General features: G+C 39.8%; 2 protein-coding genes across 3 annotated transcripts; one reads left to right on the top strand and one right to left on the bottom strand.

Moving 5' to 3' along the window:
* Positions 1-1,708: 1,708 nt before the first annotated feature.
* zbedx (zinc finger BED-type containing X) lies at positions 1,709-4,538 on the top strand. Its single transcript, XM_026165133.2, has 2 exons — positions 1,709-2,124; positions 2,429-4,538. The coding sequence occupies exons 1-2, from the start codon at positions 1,933-1,935 to the stop codon at positions 4,139-4,141; spliced, it is 1,905 nt and encodes a 634-aa protein (XP_026020918.1). The 5' UTR covers positions 1,709-1,932; the 3' UTR covers positions 4,142-4,538.
* A 1,198-nt stretch (positions 4,539-5,736) lies between these two features.
* aimp2 (aminoacyl tRNA synthetase complex interacting multifunctional protein 2) lies at positions 5,737-9,853 on the bottom strand. Of its 2 annotated transcripts, none has more exons than XM_026165135.2 (4): positions 9,706-9,853; positions 8,053-8,265; positions 7,505-7,739; positions 5,737-6,608 (listed from the first exon to the last, which is right to left on the bottom strand). In XM_026165135.2, exons 1-4 carry the CDS (start codon positions 9,718-9,720, stop codon positions 6,220-6,222), a joined length of 852 nt encoding a protein of 283 aa, XP_026020920.2. In that variant the 5' UTR covers positions 9,721-9,853; the 3' UTR covers positions 5,737-6,219. The 2 variants fall into 2 exon arrangements, with proteins under 2 accessions (XP_026020920.2, XP_026020919.2); XM_026165134.2 differs by having other exon boundaries at positions 9,592-9,849.
* Between the last annotated feature and the right edge of the window lie 8,378 nt (positions 9,854-18,231).

The following is an 18,231-nucleotide window of genomic DNA, read 5'->3' as shown; positions in this document are numbered from 1 at the left end:
ATGAATGAATGAATGAATGAATGAATGAATGAATGAATGAAACAACTCTTGATGGTGCTGAAATCAAGGCAGGTAAGGCAAGCGCTCACATTTGTTTTAATGAACAATTGTGTTCAGAATAGTTTATTCTCCATATTACACAAACTCGGTACAAGTGTGTCTTTACGTTCCCATATGCTGCTTAATGAATGAATGAAATCAACTTGGGAAAAGCACTGAATAAACTCTGTGGTCATTTCAAAAGACTTATGGCGACAATGGACTGCGCTGCATTATACAGAGAGGAGTTTGTGTTGTTATGCTCAGATAAACGAAAGAATAACAGAAACGCCAGTAAAGAGAGCCGTAACAAACAGCATATTGTCTGATTGTTTGGCCAGGTTGTATATAATTTCCATGTGTGCCAGCAGTGTGTATTATAAAGCAAATGAAGAGTATTTATTTGTGTCATGAGTTGTTTTATTTTATTATGTCACGAAAGTGCTCAATTTCTCTCTCTCTCTCTCTCTCTCTCTTTTTGTATAATGGCAACGTTTTCATTATGTATTGTGACCATGATTTGTGAAAGAATAAATAAATTTAAATTAGAAATTTAAAAATAAATAAATAAATAAAATGCCAACAAATGTTTTAAAAAAGAAAAGAAAAGAAAAGAAAAGAAAGTGCTCCATAACCTCGTTAAAACACAGAAAGAAAGTTGATGCATTCCTTAATTTAAAATGTAATGTTTCCTGCTTCTCAGTAAATTTAATACATTTTTTCTATGTTCTCTCAGGGATTAAAGATTTTATACTACATTAACATTACATAGCTGCACACCACAGCCAACTGTAAAGCTAACAATTCAAGTTCATTTATATAGAGTCAATTAGTAACAATAGTCCCCTGAATGTGGTTTATACTATTAGGTAAGACCCCGCGGTATTAGAGCCCCCCACCCCCCCAAGAATCGTGCAACCCTTCTTGGCAAGAGTTTTTTTTTAACAGGAAGAAACCTCGAGCAGGACCAAGCTCAGGGAGGACGGCCACCTTTCCAGCTGCTGAAGGAATATGATAAAAACACTAATACAATAGAAAGAGAATGACACTAAAGTATAAACCTGTACAACAAAAATGTACAAATAAAAAAAAACAGAAAAGAAAAACTGACCGCTGTTTAGAAATATGCACCTAAAAACTGAAAGTGCGGTGTGGAAACGAATGGGACTCAGTTAAAAGTCAGAACAAAGCGGGCTCAATACCACTTCATACCTTTGCGTTAAATGATGCACGAACATCTGTCTGTCCGCTGAATCTGAACAACTTTAAAGGCTGTCCAGACTAAAACAATCCAACAGTTGTGCTTGTGTTACTGTCGTTTTAGCCTTTCAGATCCCCTGTGTGAAACTTGTGATAGGCTGTAAAAGGAAACTGTTCTAAGCTTCTCTTTTTCCCCCATTAATTTTCTTCGCATGGTTATTTTCTGTAACTGCTTGCTCATTTAATATATTCGGTCTTTGAAACAATGTCTCCATTGATTGCGTCGTTTGTCGTTTCTTACGTCTGCTGCCTGGTGGTGGCGCCAACTCGCAGAAACACAGAGGGGAAAAGGAACTGCTGGTGAAAGCGCCACAGTCAACGCAATCAAACGTACAAGGAGCGGACAGTGACGACACTCTGATGGGACTCGTTTGGGTATGGCGCATGCGTACTTCCGCCAGTGTTCCCATTCTTTGCCGTTGCTGCTCTCAGAGCGCATGTGGGGAAGCTAGCTGACGGTGTTGTCGTCTCCTTCTTCGTTTTCTGGGAAGCATCTGAACAAAGGCCTGCCCCTTTTTCATGAGGATTGCTCTACCGCCATCGTTACTTTACGTGTAATCACGATTACTAAATCGGATTACGATACTTTTATTATATTTCAAGGTACCAGTAACAACAGAGACAGAATTCGAAATGGATGCGGATCACCAAGAAACCAGCGGCGAGACCAAATCGGCCATTAATACTTGGCGTTATCGACACCATTTCACGTACAAGGCAGATCAAGGGAAAAATATCATCGTCCAGTGTAATCTGTGCTTGCCGAGGGTTAATCTGCTGTCCACGTCAAAAACCTCCACTTCAAATCTAAAGAAACATTTAGACGTAAGTCAGTCAGCCTAACAGCCCCGGTACAACTTCCCGTTCCAGTGTTTGTTAATGTTTAAAAGACTCAATGAATGAATAGCCACCCTCGTGATTAATAACGTTACATTGCAGCTGCATGCTACAGGCGCTGGAGGCTCGTAGTGCTCAACTTCTCTGGAAAGAAAAAAAACACAAACAGTCGCTTTACTCTGCAGAAGTGTTCTTAGGAGTGTTTTTCAGTGCAATTAAAGTTTATAAAATGTTGGGAAAGTCTGTTTAAAGAAAAAAAACAACTGCCATGAAATCTTTCTTTGTTTTCTAGAGAACACATTTAGGCTGTGAAGCCAGGCCTGATGCCAAGAGAGGACGGAAAAAAGAGGAATACAACGGTGAGGAAAGCAGACACTGCCAGCTCAAAAAGCTCAAAGCGGAAATCATCTCCAAATGCCTGACCCAGGCAAAGATCGATGATCTGATCTTCAACTTCATTGTGGAGGACTGCCAGTCATTTTATGTGCTGGAGCAGCCTGGCTTCAGGAAGCTGATTGCCGGTTTAACTGAAGGGCTCAAATCCATGGACAGGGTGACCCTGTTTACTAAGGTGGACCATGGATTCTCCAAGATGCGGGAAGAGTTGATGTCTAAGCTCAGCAGCGTCCAGTATGTGTGCACCACAGCGGACATCTGGACAGCCCACAACAGGAGCTTCTTTGGGATGACCTGTCACTGGATCGATATGGATTCTTTGGAGAGGAAATCCGCCGCCCTGGCTTTTGCACGGCTGCAGGGCAGGATCACGTATGACACCATCGCCGGCCGCATACACGACGTCCACGTGGCCTACAATATTGAGAGTAAAGTTCAGACAACAGTCACAGATAACGGCAGCCCCTTCATCAGTGTCTTCAGGGAGTTTGCGCTGGACAGCCAAGAAAGTGACGACGACATCGGTTTCTACGAGAACGTGAGCACCGTGCTCGAGGGTGAGCCGGAGCAGGACATGCTGCTGTTTCTGCCCACCGTGCAGCGCTGCGCGTCACACACCCTGGAGCAGATCGTCACTGATGACTTCTGGCAGGCTGTGTCACAGGGGCCCATGTGCCAGCTACATTACAGTGCCATGGCTAAAGTGTTTGCCATATGGAGCAAATGCCACCATCTCCAGGTCGGGATGGACGCGGCAGAGGAGATAGGGAAGATGGCACTCGTCGTCCCCACCGTTATACGCTGGAACGTAGAGTACTGTGCCGTGCAGAAGATTGTCTCTCTCAGCGAGCGGGAGCTGACGGAGCTCTGCGCTCGCCTCGAGGTCCCACGCTTTCAGCCGGAGGAGATGGCCTTCTTGAAGGAATATGTGACTGTGTTTCACCCGCTCGCATTTGCACTCGAACTTTTCCAGGCGGAGCAGAAATGCTACCTGGGCCTGGTCATCCCAACCGTACTCAGTCTGAAGAACAAGCTAAATGAGCAGAAGGATGCCGCAAAATACTTCGGCGATGCCATCAACGCCATTGTAATGGCTATCGACGTGCGGTTCCAGGAGCTGTTTGGCAGCACCGAAGCGAAGATTGCGACCGCGACCACTCCTCAGTTTCGCTTGTGGTGGATGGCGGCCTCCGAGAGGGAGGAGATGTGCGCCCTGCTGGCCTCGGAGGCGTCCCAGATGGATCCCTGCACCGTAACCGAGGCGAACACCAGCCGCAACCTGTCCACCATTGAATCTGAGGATGACTTCTTTAGCTACGGCTCAGTGAAACCGGCCGTCCAGATCCAGCAGCGGGGGGTGTTGGAGGAGATTCGCAAGTATGTAGAAGGAACGGGGAAGAGCCTCGAGTGCCTGCAGGACTTCCCAAGAGTGAAGCAGCTCTTCCTAAAATACAACACCACCCTGCCGTCCACGGCCCCCGTCCAGCGTCTCTTCAGCCAGAAGGGCAACCTGGTGACGTCACAGAGAAACTTTCTGACTGACGACTATTTCGAGCGCATTCAGCTTTTGAGATACAACAGCAACCTGTGCTCTCTGGTCAGCGAGTGAAGGGGTTACCGATGGCTGTCTCAGACTTTTAACCGACACAAAATCAAACCATATTGTTTTGAAGTCATCACAGGAGAACACTGAACAATATCTCATTTCAGGCACTTTAGCCCAAATGTTCTTTCTAATATTTATCCCCCCTGCCTGTTTTGGTTGGCAAAGCATATGTCTCCCACTCCAGAATGGCTTAATAAAACATCTGATTGACAATCATAGACACTGACACTCGGACTGACAAAAAGCATCTTTATCTGTGCTGTTGTTGTGATTTGATGTAGCCACGGGGTTAAACTGAAGTGATTTTTGTCTTTCAGTTTCAGTTTTTTTTCTACAGCTGTTCAGTAAGAATGCATCTCCTGTCTGTATTTTATATCATATATAAAGCGACAAGAAGAGACCCCCCCCCTCTCCTTTTGTTTGTTTGTGTCTCGCCTTTCCCCCCCCCCCCCCTCTCATAAAAACCAATTGCAAGGCACAAGTAATTAGATTAGTTACAGAATGACATCAGCTGCCTTATTTACATGCAGCACCAAACGCGTTCGGCAAACACTCATTGCACTTTCAAATGCGTCCGGGTGTGTTTGTGTGCGAGGAAGATGCAAAGCAGTGGTGCACATTTCCCCAGTGTATTCTTTGCCATGTGCCCGGATGTCAGCTAAGAGCTTTCGTCTTGTCAGACAGCTGCCTGGAGACCAACAGGAGGCTGTCAGAGAATGCAAACACAGGCTCTGTCTGGACCCGAGCTGTCGAAGACCTGACATTTTTGAAAATGCAAAAACCAGCCCGCAGAGAGCCTGAAAAACCTTGGGATTTGCTTTCCCTTCGATATATTATTCCTAAATATATTCTCTGAGTGATTTTCCGTGAGTTTGCCTACAGCAGTCACAGAGGATTAAACGGACTTGAAAACTGAAAACCTATTTCTCTTCTGAATTGGGATTCTGTTCCATAGTGCAGCTTCTGATAGGGAGAAAAAACAGCTTACACAACTGATTGCAGAGAAAGAAGCTGGAGGAATGTAGATTAAAGAGTAAAGCAACAATTCTTTGCTGCTGCAAAGTAAAATGAAACAGAAGTATCTGGAGTTGCACTGAGTTCAGGGGTCTTTGTTTATGGACTGTAGGAGGAAGCTGGGAGTACCTGTAGAGAACCCAGGAAGAGCGTGTAAATGTACTAAAGGCTCAATCACAGCTTCTGTATCGTTAATATGTGGTTGGATGACGCAAAATATGCACTGATCAATACAGGGTTTAGGGGCCCTAAAATGCAGTCCAGACACATGCATTTTAGGTTAGTTGCTGACTTTAAATTGGTAGTAGGTGTGAATCTATTCCTGTAGCAAAGAAGTGAGTTCTTGTGTGTGTTTTTTTTCCGCCCTTTTGGTTCAGTGCACCTCTGTTTGACTGGATATGATAAACATCTGAATAAGCTTGATGAATGACATGCTAGAAAATTATCTTCTATCACTTAATGTCACTCCTGCCACCTGTTAGACACAGATGTGCACTTCAGTAAATGCCAGCCGTTTGTCTACTTGGAGTGAAATGGTTTTTGAAGTGATCAAACAGTGCAACAAATCAAACCTGGGCACAAAGTTTGAAGTAGAAAGTAGAAGTTTTAATGATTTCAGAAAAACAAAACACACGAATGGTACAAAGTATTACTTCTGAAAACAACAAGCAATACCCATCACCACACACATTTTTAACAGGGTCGTGTTAGGCACAAAGTGGGTGGAAGGTGTAGAGTGTGTGTGTGTGTGTGTTTGTCTAATAACCTCTGTTAGTATCACTGATTGAACCCATCACCAAACCCTTGTCCATACCATCTCCTTATTCTTCCTCCCTTGCAAAATGCAGCTTTAGGATCTCTCTATAGCATCATGGCAAAAATAAATACCGTTGAGTCACTTTACCCATCTGCCATAGTGCTTCTACTTCATCTGTGTCAGTTCAGTGTTACGCTAGAGCAAGGAAGGAAGCATCAGGAGGTGTTTCAGACATGGCGGGGATATATTTTATTATTCTAATGCCCTTCTCTCACTTTGCATCTGGTGTCTGGTCCTGGAACAGCCCAAGTCATTTCAGAAGGAGCTTGGCATGGCTGAAGTGGCCCAGGTTCTCGCAAGACTTGATCCAGCGCTGGACGTTAGCCGGAGATGAGGAGGCCGAGCCGCTCTGCAGCACGCAGCAGTAGCAGGCGACATCAGCCAGGGAGAACTCTGGTCCGGCTAGCCAGGGGTTGGAACCCAGAGTTGAGTTTAGGGCCCGCAGAACAGTGGATCGCTCTTTGACACTGCCCTCTGCCAGCTGGAAGAAAGCCGTATCCACCCAGCTGTCCACCAGGGTAGCAACAGCGGGGTCACTGGGATAGGGGGCAAGCAGCTTAAAGAGGAAGCGTGCTATGTTGCCCTCACCCTCAATGGGACACATGTTCTTGATGCTAAACTTCATCTGTGGTTTAGGAACTGTGGATGCAGAAGAGAAATGAGGTCATAACTTTTAGACAAATGGTGTCAATATAAAGATTAAAACATCTGCTTTTGTAGGGCATGGGTCTAAAAAGTGAAACCAACACTTAAGTGCCATAAACCCACATTCTTTCTAATGACCAGGAGGGGGCGGCTGTATAAAAAGATTCTATGAAAAGAGTCTGTGGGAACAAAACTCAACTACTCACTGGATCTTTGACCTCAGTAAACACTTTCCTGATAGATTTATGGGTACAATTTTTGTTTTAATAGGACATGCTTCTAATTTTTCTAGTTCAAGTAAAGAGTCAAATATACAAAACAGCAAAGTATGTTGATGGTAAGTCACAATATGGGCGTGCAGCATTCCCAGACTTCACTGCATTAGAAAACTGAGGTGTTTTTGATAATGAATTCATTATCTGCATCTCATAAATGACGCATTGCTTCCTAATTATACACTAAAGAATAAAGTAGCTGAACGCCTACTCAGAAGACTATGTCTGATTGCAGTTGTTTTTGTTTGTTTTAAAAATACCCTGACATGGTTATGATATGATAATTGGTTTCATAGTATTAGAAAAACTAGAATTCTATGAAACAAGCCACCCACATACTTTCACAAGACATTACATCCAAATTAAACTGTATCAGCACTGCCTTGCACCAGCACATTAAAGTGAGCAAGGACACAGGGCCATGTACAATGAACATATGACCACTACTGTTTTAGGTTCTTGACTTTCTAGAACTTCTAAGTAGGATTTCTAAACTGATTCTTTGGAAGAAACCAGAAAAACATCCTCAAGCATGTGTGACTGTTCAAATCTGACACTCAGAACAATCCATTATTATTATTATTATAATGTGCAAAAGTGCCCAGGTGACCTCACCATCTTTCCATATGAGGGTGAAGCCCAGCTGAAACATGTGGCGGGCGTAGCTGTCTGTGTGCCGTGGTCCGAGGCAGGACAGAAGCTGTGGTGGCACACTGGCAACAGAGGAGTGGACGTGGACAGTAGAGAGCACTCGATAGTGCTGACAGAGCAGGCTGTGGAGCACCAGCAAGGTCAGGGGTGGCTGCACCGGGTTGGCGTTTATGACGATATCACGGAGAGCACCGAGATCCTGGTCACATAAAGATAGGCTCTGCTATTATGACACCACTACAGCCTGCACATACAGCTAATATTCAGTCTATACCCTAAGGTAGGCTTAAAAGGTAAACTCAATTATAGCCAGGTTGAGCAGGTTAACAGTATAAAAACCTGGAATGACAGAGGAGATGTGATCAGGAAGATGGATAAGAGATTACTACTACTGGCAAGAAAAGGCAGTAACAGTAAAGCATTCAGTTAAAATTACTGCCAGTGAGTAGTTTGAAAGAAATGTTACCAGTAGCGACAAACAAAAGACAAAAAAAGATTTTTTTTTTTTATACCTTGCCCAGTACTGTGTCCAGGTCTGTGGTGTTTTTGAAGGTTGTGGAGCACTGGGAGGAGAGGCTGCTGCTGACTGTCAGGTCCAGATCGGCATCAGGGGTCATCACCGTCTTGGCCAAGCCCTCCACAGCTGCTTTCAGCTCATAGAGTTTTCTCATGATCTCATCCTGCCGGGCCTCCAGAGCTTTGACGGCTGGGTCCACCTCGCCATTCTGAAGCAACACAGAAAAAACAAAAAAACAACACTGAATCTGGCTTAAACCACCCAGTCACATGAATGACTAATGTAAAGCAAACAAATACTGGCGACTACCCCTTATCCTCCTATGAGGCACACCTATGGTACCAATTTGAAGCTCCTATGTCATTCCATGTAGTAATTACTAACAGCTGCTTTGACAAAAAAAAAAGTAGGAAAAAAATGGCCCATAATTTGCTATACTTTTAGTATGCTTAATTTGTTGTTTTTAAACTAAATTTTGATCAGTTTTACAATCAAAATGTTGTGGTGACTCAACTCTGCAGAGGTAAACAGAGCTGAGTGGTTACTCAGTCAGCTATTTTCAAGATACACAAAGACTACACATCTATCTGAAGTCTGACTACAAGTTTATATGTCTGGTTAATGCATAACACCAGAAATCTCTAAGGACAGATGAAGTTCAAATTCTCTTCATGGCCTCAATCTCATCACATAAACATCATTGAAATGTGCAAAGAAAACATGCTATACATTCATGAAAGCCATGCTGTGAGTCATGAATCAACAGAATCGTTTATGCTCCACTGCAGATGCTGAAAGTGAAAGCAAAAATATTACACTATCAAACCATGGGGGGTTTACAGCTGGTTCTATTGGCCATTTTGGATCTAAACTGGTCCAGCCACTGAAATAGCATGCCTCCATGATGATCAAACAAGAAAAATCTATAATTAACCAACAGTAAAATTAATTAAAATGAAAAATCTCTAATTAAGATGACTATTCAGTAACACGTAAATATGGGTTCAATATTACTTGCTGGTATATAGCTGCCTAGTTAAGTCTATAACGATGAGATAATTACATCTATGATAACATTAAGTTTGTAACCAAACGTGACTGCTGCAATTTCCCCAATACAGTGTCATGAACTTGCAGATGAAACAGTACGGTCGGTGCACCCCCACAAATGAAGAATGGTCTCAAATAAAGACACAATCCTGATCGATTACATTAAAAACAATGTCACAGACTGGAGACAACCTAACCGAACCGTTTCACTACTGCATGCCGTTTAATAATCTTGATGTAAAACAGCGGAGACACGCTGTAGTTGTTGCATCAGCCTAAAACTGAGATTACTCCCTGACAAGCTAAGTTAGCTAGCTCGGCTACAGACAGCTCCAGCTAATATCGCGTCCGAGAAGCGCAACTATGAATGGAAACAACGAACAGGGAGAGGAGCATAGCTCAAGCGAAAGAGTTAATAATCATAATCATAATAATAATGATAATAAAAAGAATAAAATTATAACTTCGAAATGTGATTAGTTACCTGAAGCGCGTGTTCGGGGGTGCAGCTTTTTCCTTGCTGCGCGTGGATATTTGGTACCTTGTACATGCAGGTGGGCAAATCAATCTTTATGTCACCCCCACAGATGGGCTTTACCTGGTACATGGGCATGGTGGTGGAAGACAGAGTGTCACAAAAGGCTAAAAACAAAAACCCGGACACACAAGTCTTGTTGACAGGCAGCAGCAGCGGCAGGGACTACCACAGCTCACGGTGACACGGGAAAGAGGCCGGGGTGACGTCATATCCGGTGAAATCAAAAAGACGTTTTATTTCCGTTTTCTAATTTTATTATTATTATTATTATTATTATTATTATTATTATTATTATTATTATTATTATTAGCCATTCATAAGCCAAATTTCCAGTTGTTATAATAAACTTCTGACAATGACTCTACAACTCAAAATTTCAAGCTATTTTCTCAGTTTCACGTTAATTTGTATTTACAATACAGGGAAAAAAGCTTACATATGTTTCAGCTTCTAACAATAGATAAATAAATAAGTCGAATTCAAAATTTCGACTTACTAAGTCAAACATATGAGAAAATAACATCAAAATTGTGAGATAACAACCCACCACTGAATTTTATTTATGAGGGGGTTTTTTTCAGGTTATTTTTCTTATGCTGGATTCCATGAAATAGAAACCAAAGAGCCACTTTCATTGTTCATAAAACAAAATTTATATGACAATATTAGATCATGAAGAAAAAAGTTAATGAATTAATGTAGAAAATAATTTTAAGAAAAATCAAATATATATTTTAAAAAAGCTTATGTCAAATTAATTATAATCACTCCATAAAGAAAATATTTTAAAGGATTTTTCAACTACAGGCTTCAGCTGGTTTACTGCAAGGCCAGCCATAAATCTATACAAAACTTGCATTTATGTTAAAAAAAAAACCAAACAAACAAAAAAAAGCAAAACACTTCCCTAGTAAAACGAAGAGAGTCCAAATTACAATTTTCATCACACATTCAAAATCTGATTGCTTTTGCTGACAAATGTGGTAATTCAATCTTCTTACCAGCTGCACATATTATTCCAGAGAGGCTGCACTGATTCACAATGGAAAACCGTTATTCTAATTTTCAATATCATTTTCACAGAACACATAATTATTCACATCCAAATTAAATCTCAGATATGAGAATTCATTAGATGGGTAAATCTTATTTGGGATATTGAAGCTCGTCTCTTTCACCTAAGGAGGGAGAGAGAGATATATACTTTCTTCTCAGCACTTTAACCTCTTCAACATTAAATTCCTCCATAATACTGTTCTTTCTAAGGAACTAGGATAGATTATAAGTCTGTTGGTATAATTACTATCACATAAGTCAGTTCCTGCTATGCAGAGCTTTCTCAGACCAGGGGAAAACTATTATTGTTGAACTCAAAGAGGGTTGTATGGCTTTAATTAGAGCAGAAATTTCTCACAGGACACCTCATGTTGCAACAGACTGAGCTACATGCAAAAATCCTTTTAGCTCTTTATTCATCTTTGTGCAAAGGTTTATTTGATTGTTTTGCCAAGTAGTGGATGCCTTTAATTTTGTGTTCTGTTAAGATGATCTCACACTGCTTCAATAATGCTCCAGAAAGGACAGTCAGGGACTGATAATGTTCCATTGTGTGGTTTAATTTTAATTGCTGAAAAATGAAACAGTTCCCAATCAGATGCTTTCCAGACGTATTACCTGGCCATGTTTTTATCGCCACTGTTTAATTTTACAGAAGTACAGTTTACTCCTCTTTGAAAATCTTGTTAAATACATCAATGTTTGTCATGTGTACAGAAAATGGTTCATAAACAGGCATTTACTCTGTTTATCACTGGGATAAGTAGAAGTCACAAATGACAAGATGTTTGACTGTTTGACATGATTGTATTAATCCTTTGAGAAACAGTTCTTTTGGCCAGTCTGCATTTATTTAAAACACTGTACCCATCCATATCAGAGAGCACAATACATCGGATATGTTCAAATGTCAGCTAAAAGATGGCTGAATGATAATCAGTTTTGTCACCATTGATTTAAAATTCTATGGTGCACATTTTTCTGCGTGAATAATTCAGTCAGTGTTAAGTTGGCTTAACAAACAAACAAACAAACAAACAAACAAACAAACAAACAAACAAACAAACAAACAAACAAACAAACAAACAAACAAACAAACAAACAAACAAACAAACAAACAAACAAACAAACAAAAAAACGGGTCAGGTACAAGGATTGGACCTAAAATGAGTGAAATGTCCAAAGAAAATACTCTGAAGGAGCTTCAGAAAGTATACTTGTAAAAAAAAATTACAAGAAATTCTGGCTCTTTGGAGACGAAATATGAAGAAATAATTAGTGGCTCAAGACTTTTGCATAGTTCTGAATACAAACAAAGGTGGTGATTAGAGGCAACAGTACCTGAAGAGTAGCTCTTCTTCTTCTACATCTAAGAGTTTTACATCAGTTGGGATTTCTTAATGTTTTTGAGTTGCATCATAGGCCCTTTCTGCATAGCCACCCACCATTCTTATTCTTTGCGTAATGCTTTCTGTACAGTTTTAACAAAAGTCCAAATGCTTTTAAATTTTCATGCTTTCTAAAGATCAGCTTCATTCTCTCTACTGATTCCCCACATTGATGCATATTTTGAAACATCCCCTCTTTTTCCCATCTCCCTTCGCCCCTCAAATCATATCTCTTCTTACATCTTTGTATTTTCTGCACAAGATACTGATTAGATTTAATGTTTGTGTTTCCCAAAAATGATAACAGTGTCTCGTGAAAACTGAACTCTTTAAGTGCATCGAGTTCTTAATCTGCTAATAAACATCTGTTCTTTCTTTTTGGATCCCCTGCTTCTTACCTCTTCTACTTTATTTTGTATCCCAGTAACTACTTCCATCTGTAGCCACTGAAAACTTCCTCAGTGTGCTGTGAAGACCATGTTTTCCTCAAATGTTGATGTTGAAGCAACGATGAATTATCAGACAGTATTTCAACAAGCTAAAAATGCTCCCGTTTTAGGTTTTGATAGACCTAGTGAGTTACTATAGGCCTGTATGAGTATTTTCCTTTCTCTTACTTCCACTATGAATTCGAATGTGACCAAATTCACTACAGATTGAAAACATCTGACGTTCTTTGAGTCAATGCAGATGACTGGCAATCAATCCACTGTTGAACCTATTAGCTCTGTTTATATATTGTTTGACTCTGTGTATCATTTCTGTCTCCATCATTCCTTTACTTAGGTCTCATTTTATTGCTTAAATTGATGTTACAAAGTTCCAAGTATTTTCAAGCATCTCTACTGATGTTACATTGGTCAGATATTGCTTATTTAAGGTATTTGGTAATAAACATGACTATTATTCTAACCAAAATTGTTATTTAATCTTCTCAATAATCAGTAAATAATCTAGACTGTGCCACATCAGATTAAGTATATTAAATCCACTCGTTTTGATATGCAGTAGAGGGCGCCATGGTATAATTTCTCATAGAAGTTTACTGCAGGTGGTCAGTAGCCAACAGACTAGCTGCTCATAACGTTTTGACTCATTAGGCTACAGAAATATATGCTGCAGAAATATTGTTATATAGGATATTTCTCTTGTGTTTCTGTTGTCTGATCCTCTAATTTTCTAGGTTTATTGTGCTTTTTTCAGTATTCATAAGTCCTTATTCAAGATAGTTTACACACTTTTTTTTTTTGCAAGAGCAATGTGAAAAAGTATCTAAATCAGAGGATGGTTATACTAAGTAAAAAAAATGGGAGCAATGATTTATGCCAAACATTTCTTAACTTTTTAGCTTAAAAATGCATATTTAAAGCTAAAGCATCTATCTATCTATCTATCTATCTATCTATCTATCTATCTATCTATCTATCTATCTATCTATCTATCTATCTATCTATCTATCTATCTATCTATCTATCTATGGTGTAAATTTAATTCATCATTACAGTGATTTTACAGAAAGTTGAATGTATTTCAAAAATATGGTAACATTCTGTTAACAGCAAAGCATTCTGCGATTTGCAGAAGAACGAGAGGATGAGGCTGGGTAGAAAAATTTCTGGGCATCTCTGCCCATTATGTAGGACTTACTGTAGGGGAGACCAGGGATAGTTGTAACGTGGGTCAGTTGTAACACTTCCAGTTTCTCCAATCAGGGCTAAGTTTCAAATGATGTGACTCATCCTGTGCATGCCCAACTCAGTTCTGCTATCACATGTGAAAAATCAGCACATTTTGTCAAACACAGACAATTTAACATGAAAAAAAGTAATTTGTATGCCAAAAAGTAAGTTTTTCTACTTTATTTCAATTTGTAATAGCATTATCTGCTTTGCAGTTAAACTCATCAAACTTAAATGATGTTATTTGAATGTCTATGGGGATATATTCTGTGTAGGTCTTTAGTGCTAATGTTTTAGCCGTTGGCTGTAATGTTGGCTAGTTCATGGCTATAGGAGTCTGGGTCAGTTGTAACAGCAACAGTCTGGGTTAGTTGTAACAATAATGCAGATGTTACAACTTACCACACTATTACTTTAACTTATATTAAACAAGTTGGGGCAACGACATCAGCAGAGAGAGGTTCACTGGTCGCTTTTGTATATGCGGTTAATGCCATTGGCAACACAATTCCTCCACTGTTTGTGTTCCAACACATACATTATGCAGACCACTGTGTCAGAGATGGACCAGTAGGAAGTACTGGTAGTGGAAATAAGTCAGGATGGGTGCAAGAAACAGATTTCCTCATCTTTCTGAAGCACTCTGCAAACCACACCAAGCCATGATAAAAAGTAATGGAATTGCGATGCTGGTGAACAACTACATTTTTTCAGCTTCATTGTTATGTTCAAAATTGGTGCAAGAGTTGTAGGTTATAATGCCCACTGAGCCAATGAGGCCAAACTCAAGGAAGACCAACCAAAATCAATGAAATATTCAGTTGCAGAAATTTCCATAATTTGTCTTTTTTGGGGGGTTGGAATATGTTCAAAAGCTAGATTTCTGATTCTGTCACACACACACAGCTACATAAATGGATGTAAGTGCATTCATGTGTTGAATAAACAAAGATTACATGTTAATGTTTTGTTAGTACCCTTATTTCATTGTGTTACATTTTACCCCAGGATATGTTACAACTAACCCAGACTATGGGGTTAATTGTAACATTTCACTCTTTGTGTTTGAGGCCATACCATGCAATGGGTAATTGTGCTGCAGAGAAAATAGCTGCACTATTTAATAGCAGAGACATGTAAATACTTTGCATTACATTTTGAATCCACTACCTTAAAAGAGCTTCAATTTGCAGACAGAAATGTCAAAAATGTTACAACTATCCCCGGTCTCCCCTAATTCATTCATCTGCCTGTCCTTTCACTATACCTCTTTGTTCTTTTAAACTCATTGTTGTTGATACTGCTACAGATCAGGACCTGGAGCTGGTGTGCTTTTCGTGTTAAGAAATGTATTGAAGAGATGCACTTTGAGACAAGTTTTTGATGTTTGCCATGTTTGTTTGTTTTTAAAATGTTGGTCACTCTCTCTATTTTGCTTCTTGAATTATTTTAGGGATCTAATGTTTCCTCACCAGTAGGATTGCAGCTGGCTTTGTTAGGGTTTTCCACTAATACACTGCATTTCCGTGGGAAATGCAATCATTGTTTTTAGGAAAACAATATTAAGACTGTTAATATGTCTGTAAATGTAAACATTATCTTTTAAATAAATGTCAACATTTTAAAAAATGCTACAACACATATGGGACACTTATAGACATGATGAGTATTAAGTATTTGTTATGTCAGCTACTACATTTTCACAAAATAATTTACTGGGGAAATTACACTATTACTGTAAAAATCTGTTGTAAACGTTACAGTAAAACTAGATATATACTGTAAAAGCACAGAATTACGGTAAAAATTGCCTAAAACAAACTCACTAAATGGATAGTGCAGAATTTAAACTATTATTTCTTTAAATGCTGTAACTAGAACATTGTACTGACAAAAATAAAAAATCCTCCTGTAAAATAAAATAGTATAAAACTGTCAAATAAATTATAGTATGGTGACTACATTTTGCAATATAGTCCTGGCAAAATGATAGGATTTTTACCGTTTTTCTTACAGACTATGTCTCTAGAAATCTTTAACTATTTGTTCAACATTTTTCATTTGTGAATATGTGAGTGCTATGTGTTGTTTCCTTTTTTGTATGTGTCTCATTCGACACCAGGACCTTTGTAATCTCGGGCTAAAAAAACAAAAAACACCCCAGCTTTATTTCTACAGCATCAAACGTGTGACACCAATCAAAATCAATTTGCCAAGTCTAGCCAGTGTCATTCGATCTCAGGTGATCTTTTGCGTCAGTCAAACCTAGCAATACAATCCATTACCAGGAAGCAGTCGAGGAGCCCACGACATTGACGCACACCAAGCTTCTCCTTTGACTTGTCCCCTTGCAGTCACCTTCTTCACTGTCACCTCTCTGTCAGAGGAATCTTCTTAGTACTGTTTCACACTTTAGCAGCATCCTTTCCTCTCCAGCCACTGCCCCCAGAGATGGTTAATGAAAAACAGCACGATTGAGTTTAATGTTGCAACTACTTGTTAATCCTGAATAATTCACTATTCACTGAAGTCTGACAACAGAGAGGGAAGAAGGGGTTGAGTGTTGAGGTGAAGGAGTGGGGTGGTGTTGATGCAAACCTGGCACTAATCCTGATGTAATAGTCAGATCTGATGGCCTATAAGACCTGAGCTCGAAATTGAGACTATAGTCTCTTCTTTTCAGAGGAGGAACTGAAACCTGACAGTTCACAGTGGTTTTTTAAGTCATGTTGAACAAGGGAGTCTGTCAGGCTGTAGATAGTATGAGATTAAGGTAGGTGCTATCATATACTTAGGCCCAGTCCTGCTGAGCAGCTGACAGTGTTAAACAACAAGGGAATGAAGAGTTGGCAATGATTGCTTTGAGATGCTTATAATAACACTTTATAAATGTAGTGCATGCTTCAGAATAGGGGTGCATTTAGGTCAAAGAACAAATTGATCATGTCATAGCATCAGTTCTCACATTAGGATACAGGATACATTTCAGTAAACTAAAGTTTAAAAACTCATGCTTGGTGGTCTTCCCCTCAAAAATCACATGAATTTAATTTAGTTTCACTCAGTGCTTTTCCCCATGGTTGTCCAGGTCCAAGCTGTGGTGAGTATGGCTGTGCGGAGAGGAGGATTTAACCAAGAATCACAGACTTTTAAAAGGACAAAATAATACAAAAGGATCAGCATATAAGCAATAATTTATGGGTGTATACAGTAAGCTGTAAAAAAGTATCCAAATTTCAGTTTCAGATGGAGACATAAGCACTGTCTGAGTTTCTGGATGTCTTTTTTTTTTTTTTTTTTTTTTTTTGAAGCTGATTGGTATCTACTGACACTTACGGATGTTGCAATGTGTTTACTAACCAAACTCCTACGCACGAGCGTTCTTTATTGGGCCTCTAGGTTTGTCCTGGATCACAGTCGTCACCTTATCTCATTGTGCCTTCTTACTTGAAAAGGTCTGCAAAGTACCTGTCTACTTCTTCATGACAGCCATTAATCAGTCTGAGGATGCGTCAGCACATGCAACAGCTGCTCGGTGGTTTAAACAGGGTGTGGCTTTTAGTTCAAATTGCACACTTGCCTTATTCTAGCTAACAGACACACACCTTAAACTATATTTTAAATATGATTAACATAACTGCCAACCAGTTATGTGAACTGTGTATGGAAATAAATTCGAAGAAACCACCTTCCTCTAAAGAAGCCTCACAGAGACATCATGAGTAGAGGCTTAGAAATAATGCTTGTTGGGGAACAGAGGCAATGCTGTCATCCCCTGCATTATGGATAGAGTTCCTCCACAGAGCTCACAAAGCCCGTTCAGTCATCCTAACACGGCGGTTAAATCTTTTACGATGCACCTCTTTGCACAAACTATCAGGTAGCAACATCTCTGATACCTTCAAGTTCTAAAAGACTGGGGATGAGTCAAAAATGCGGACAATATTTTTCACAGCAGAAGCTGGACATCCTGAAGATATTTGCAGGGTTTAGTGTCTCTGGTTTGCCCAAGTACATCAGGTTGTTTTCAGTTGAAGATGGGGTGCACATTAAAGTTTCACACAGACTTAATAAGTAAGGTGAGCCTGACACTCCTTTCTTGATATGAGTTTTTGGTGACAATGAAGCGAGGGCATCAATTATTGAGGTGCCATACAGACAAGCAGGCTAAGCCTATGTGTCCATCCCAAAGGGCTAATCCAGGCATAATGCCAGGTACAGTAGTAGCAGACACGCAACGGTTTAAACAGCTAAAGTAACTTTGCTTGCTTACTTTATTTCATCTGGCAGTTATGTCATCTGATTTTGTTTGGTATCTTAATCTTAACGTGTCAGTGGCATGATCATTTCCAGGATTTTTTAAAATTATATCACATTAAAACTGTTTTATATCAAACAACATTTTTTACTATTTTTACTTTTACATAAGTAAAAGCCACAAGTTTAGCATAAAGAACATAAAG

The sequence above is a fragment of the Astatotilapia calliptera genome, chromosome 4, assembly GCF_964374335.1.
Source record: "Astatotilapia calliptera chromosome 4, fAstCal68.1, whole genome shotgun sequence".
Classification (NCBI taxonomy): domain Eukaryota; kingdom Metazoa; phylum Chordata; class Actinopteri; order Cichliformes; family Cichlidae; genus Astatotilapia; species Astatotilapia calliptera.
This window is presented reverse-complemented; position numbering and strand designations above follow the sequence as displayed.

What these genes read in the sequence shown, in the direction of transcription:
- aimp2 (XM_026165134.2), bottom strand. Translation starts at nt 9,720, where the DNA reads ATGCCCATGTACCAGGTAAAGCCCATCTGTGGGGGTGACATAAAGATT. An exon ending in TGGACACAGTACTGGGCAAG is followed by an intron (nt 7,740 to 8,052) that starts GTATAAAAAAAA and finishes TTATGTGACCAG; the next exon opens with GATCTCGGTGCTCTCCGTGA. An exon ending in CACCCTCATATGGAAAGATG is followed by an intron (nt 6,609 to 7,504) that starts GTGAGGTCACCT and finishes CTGCATCCACAG; the next exon opens with TTCCTAAACCACAGATGAAG.
- zbedx (XM_026165133.2), top strand. Translation starts at nt 1,933, where the DNA reads ATGGATGCGGATCACCAAGAAACCAGCGGCGAGACCAAATCGGCCATT. An exon ending in ATCTAAAGAAACATTTAGAC is followed by an intron (nt 2,125 to 2,428) that starts GTAAGTCAGTCA and finishes TTTGTTTTCTAG; the next exon opens with AGAACACATTTAGGCTGTGA.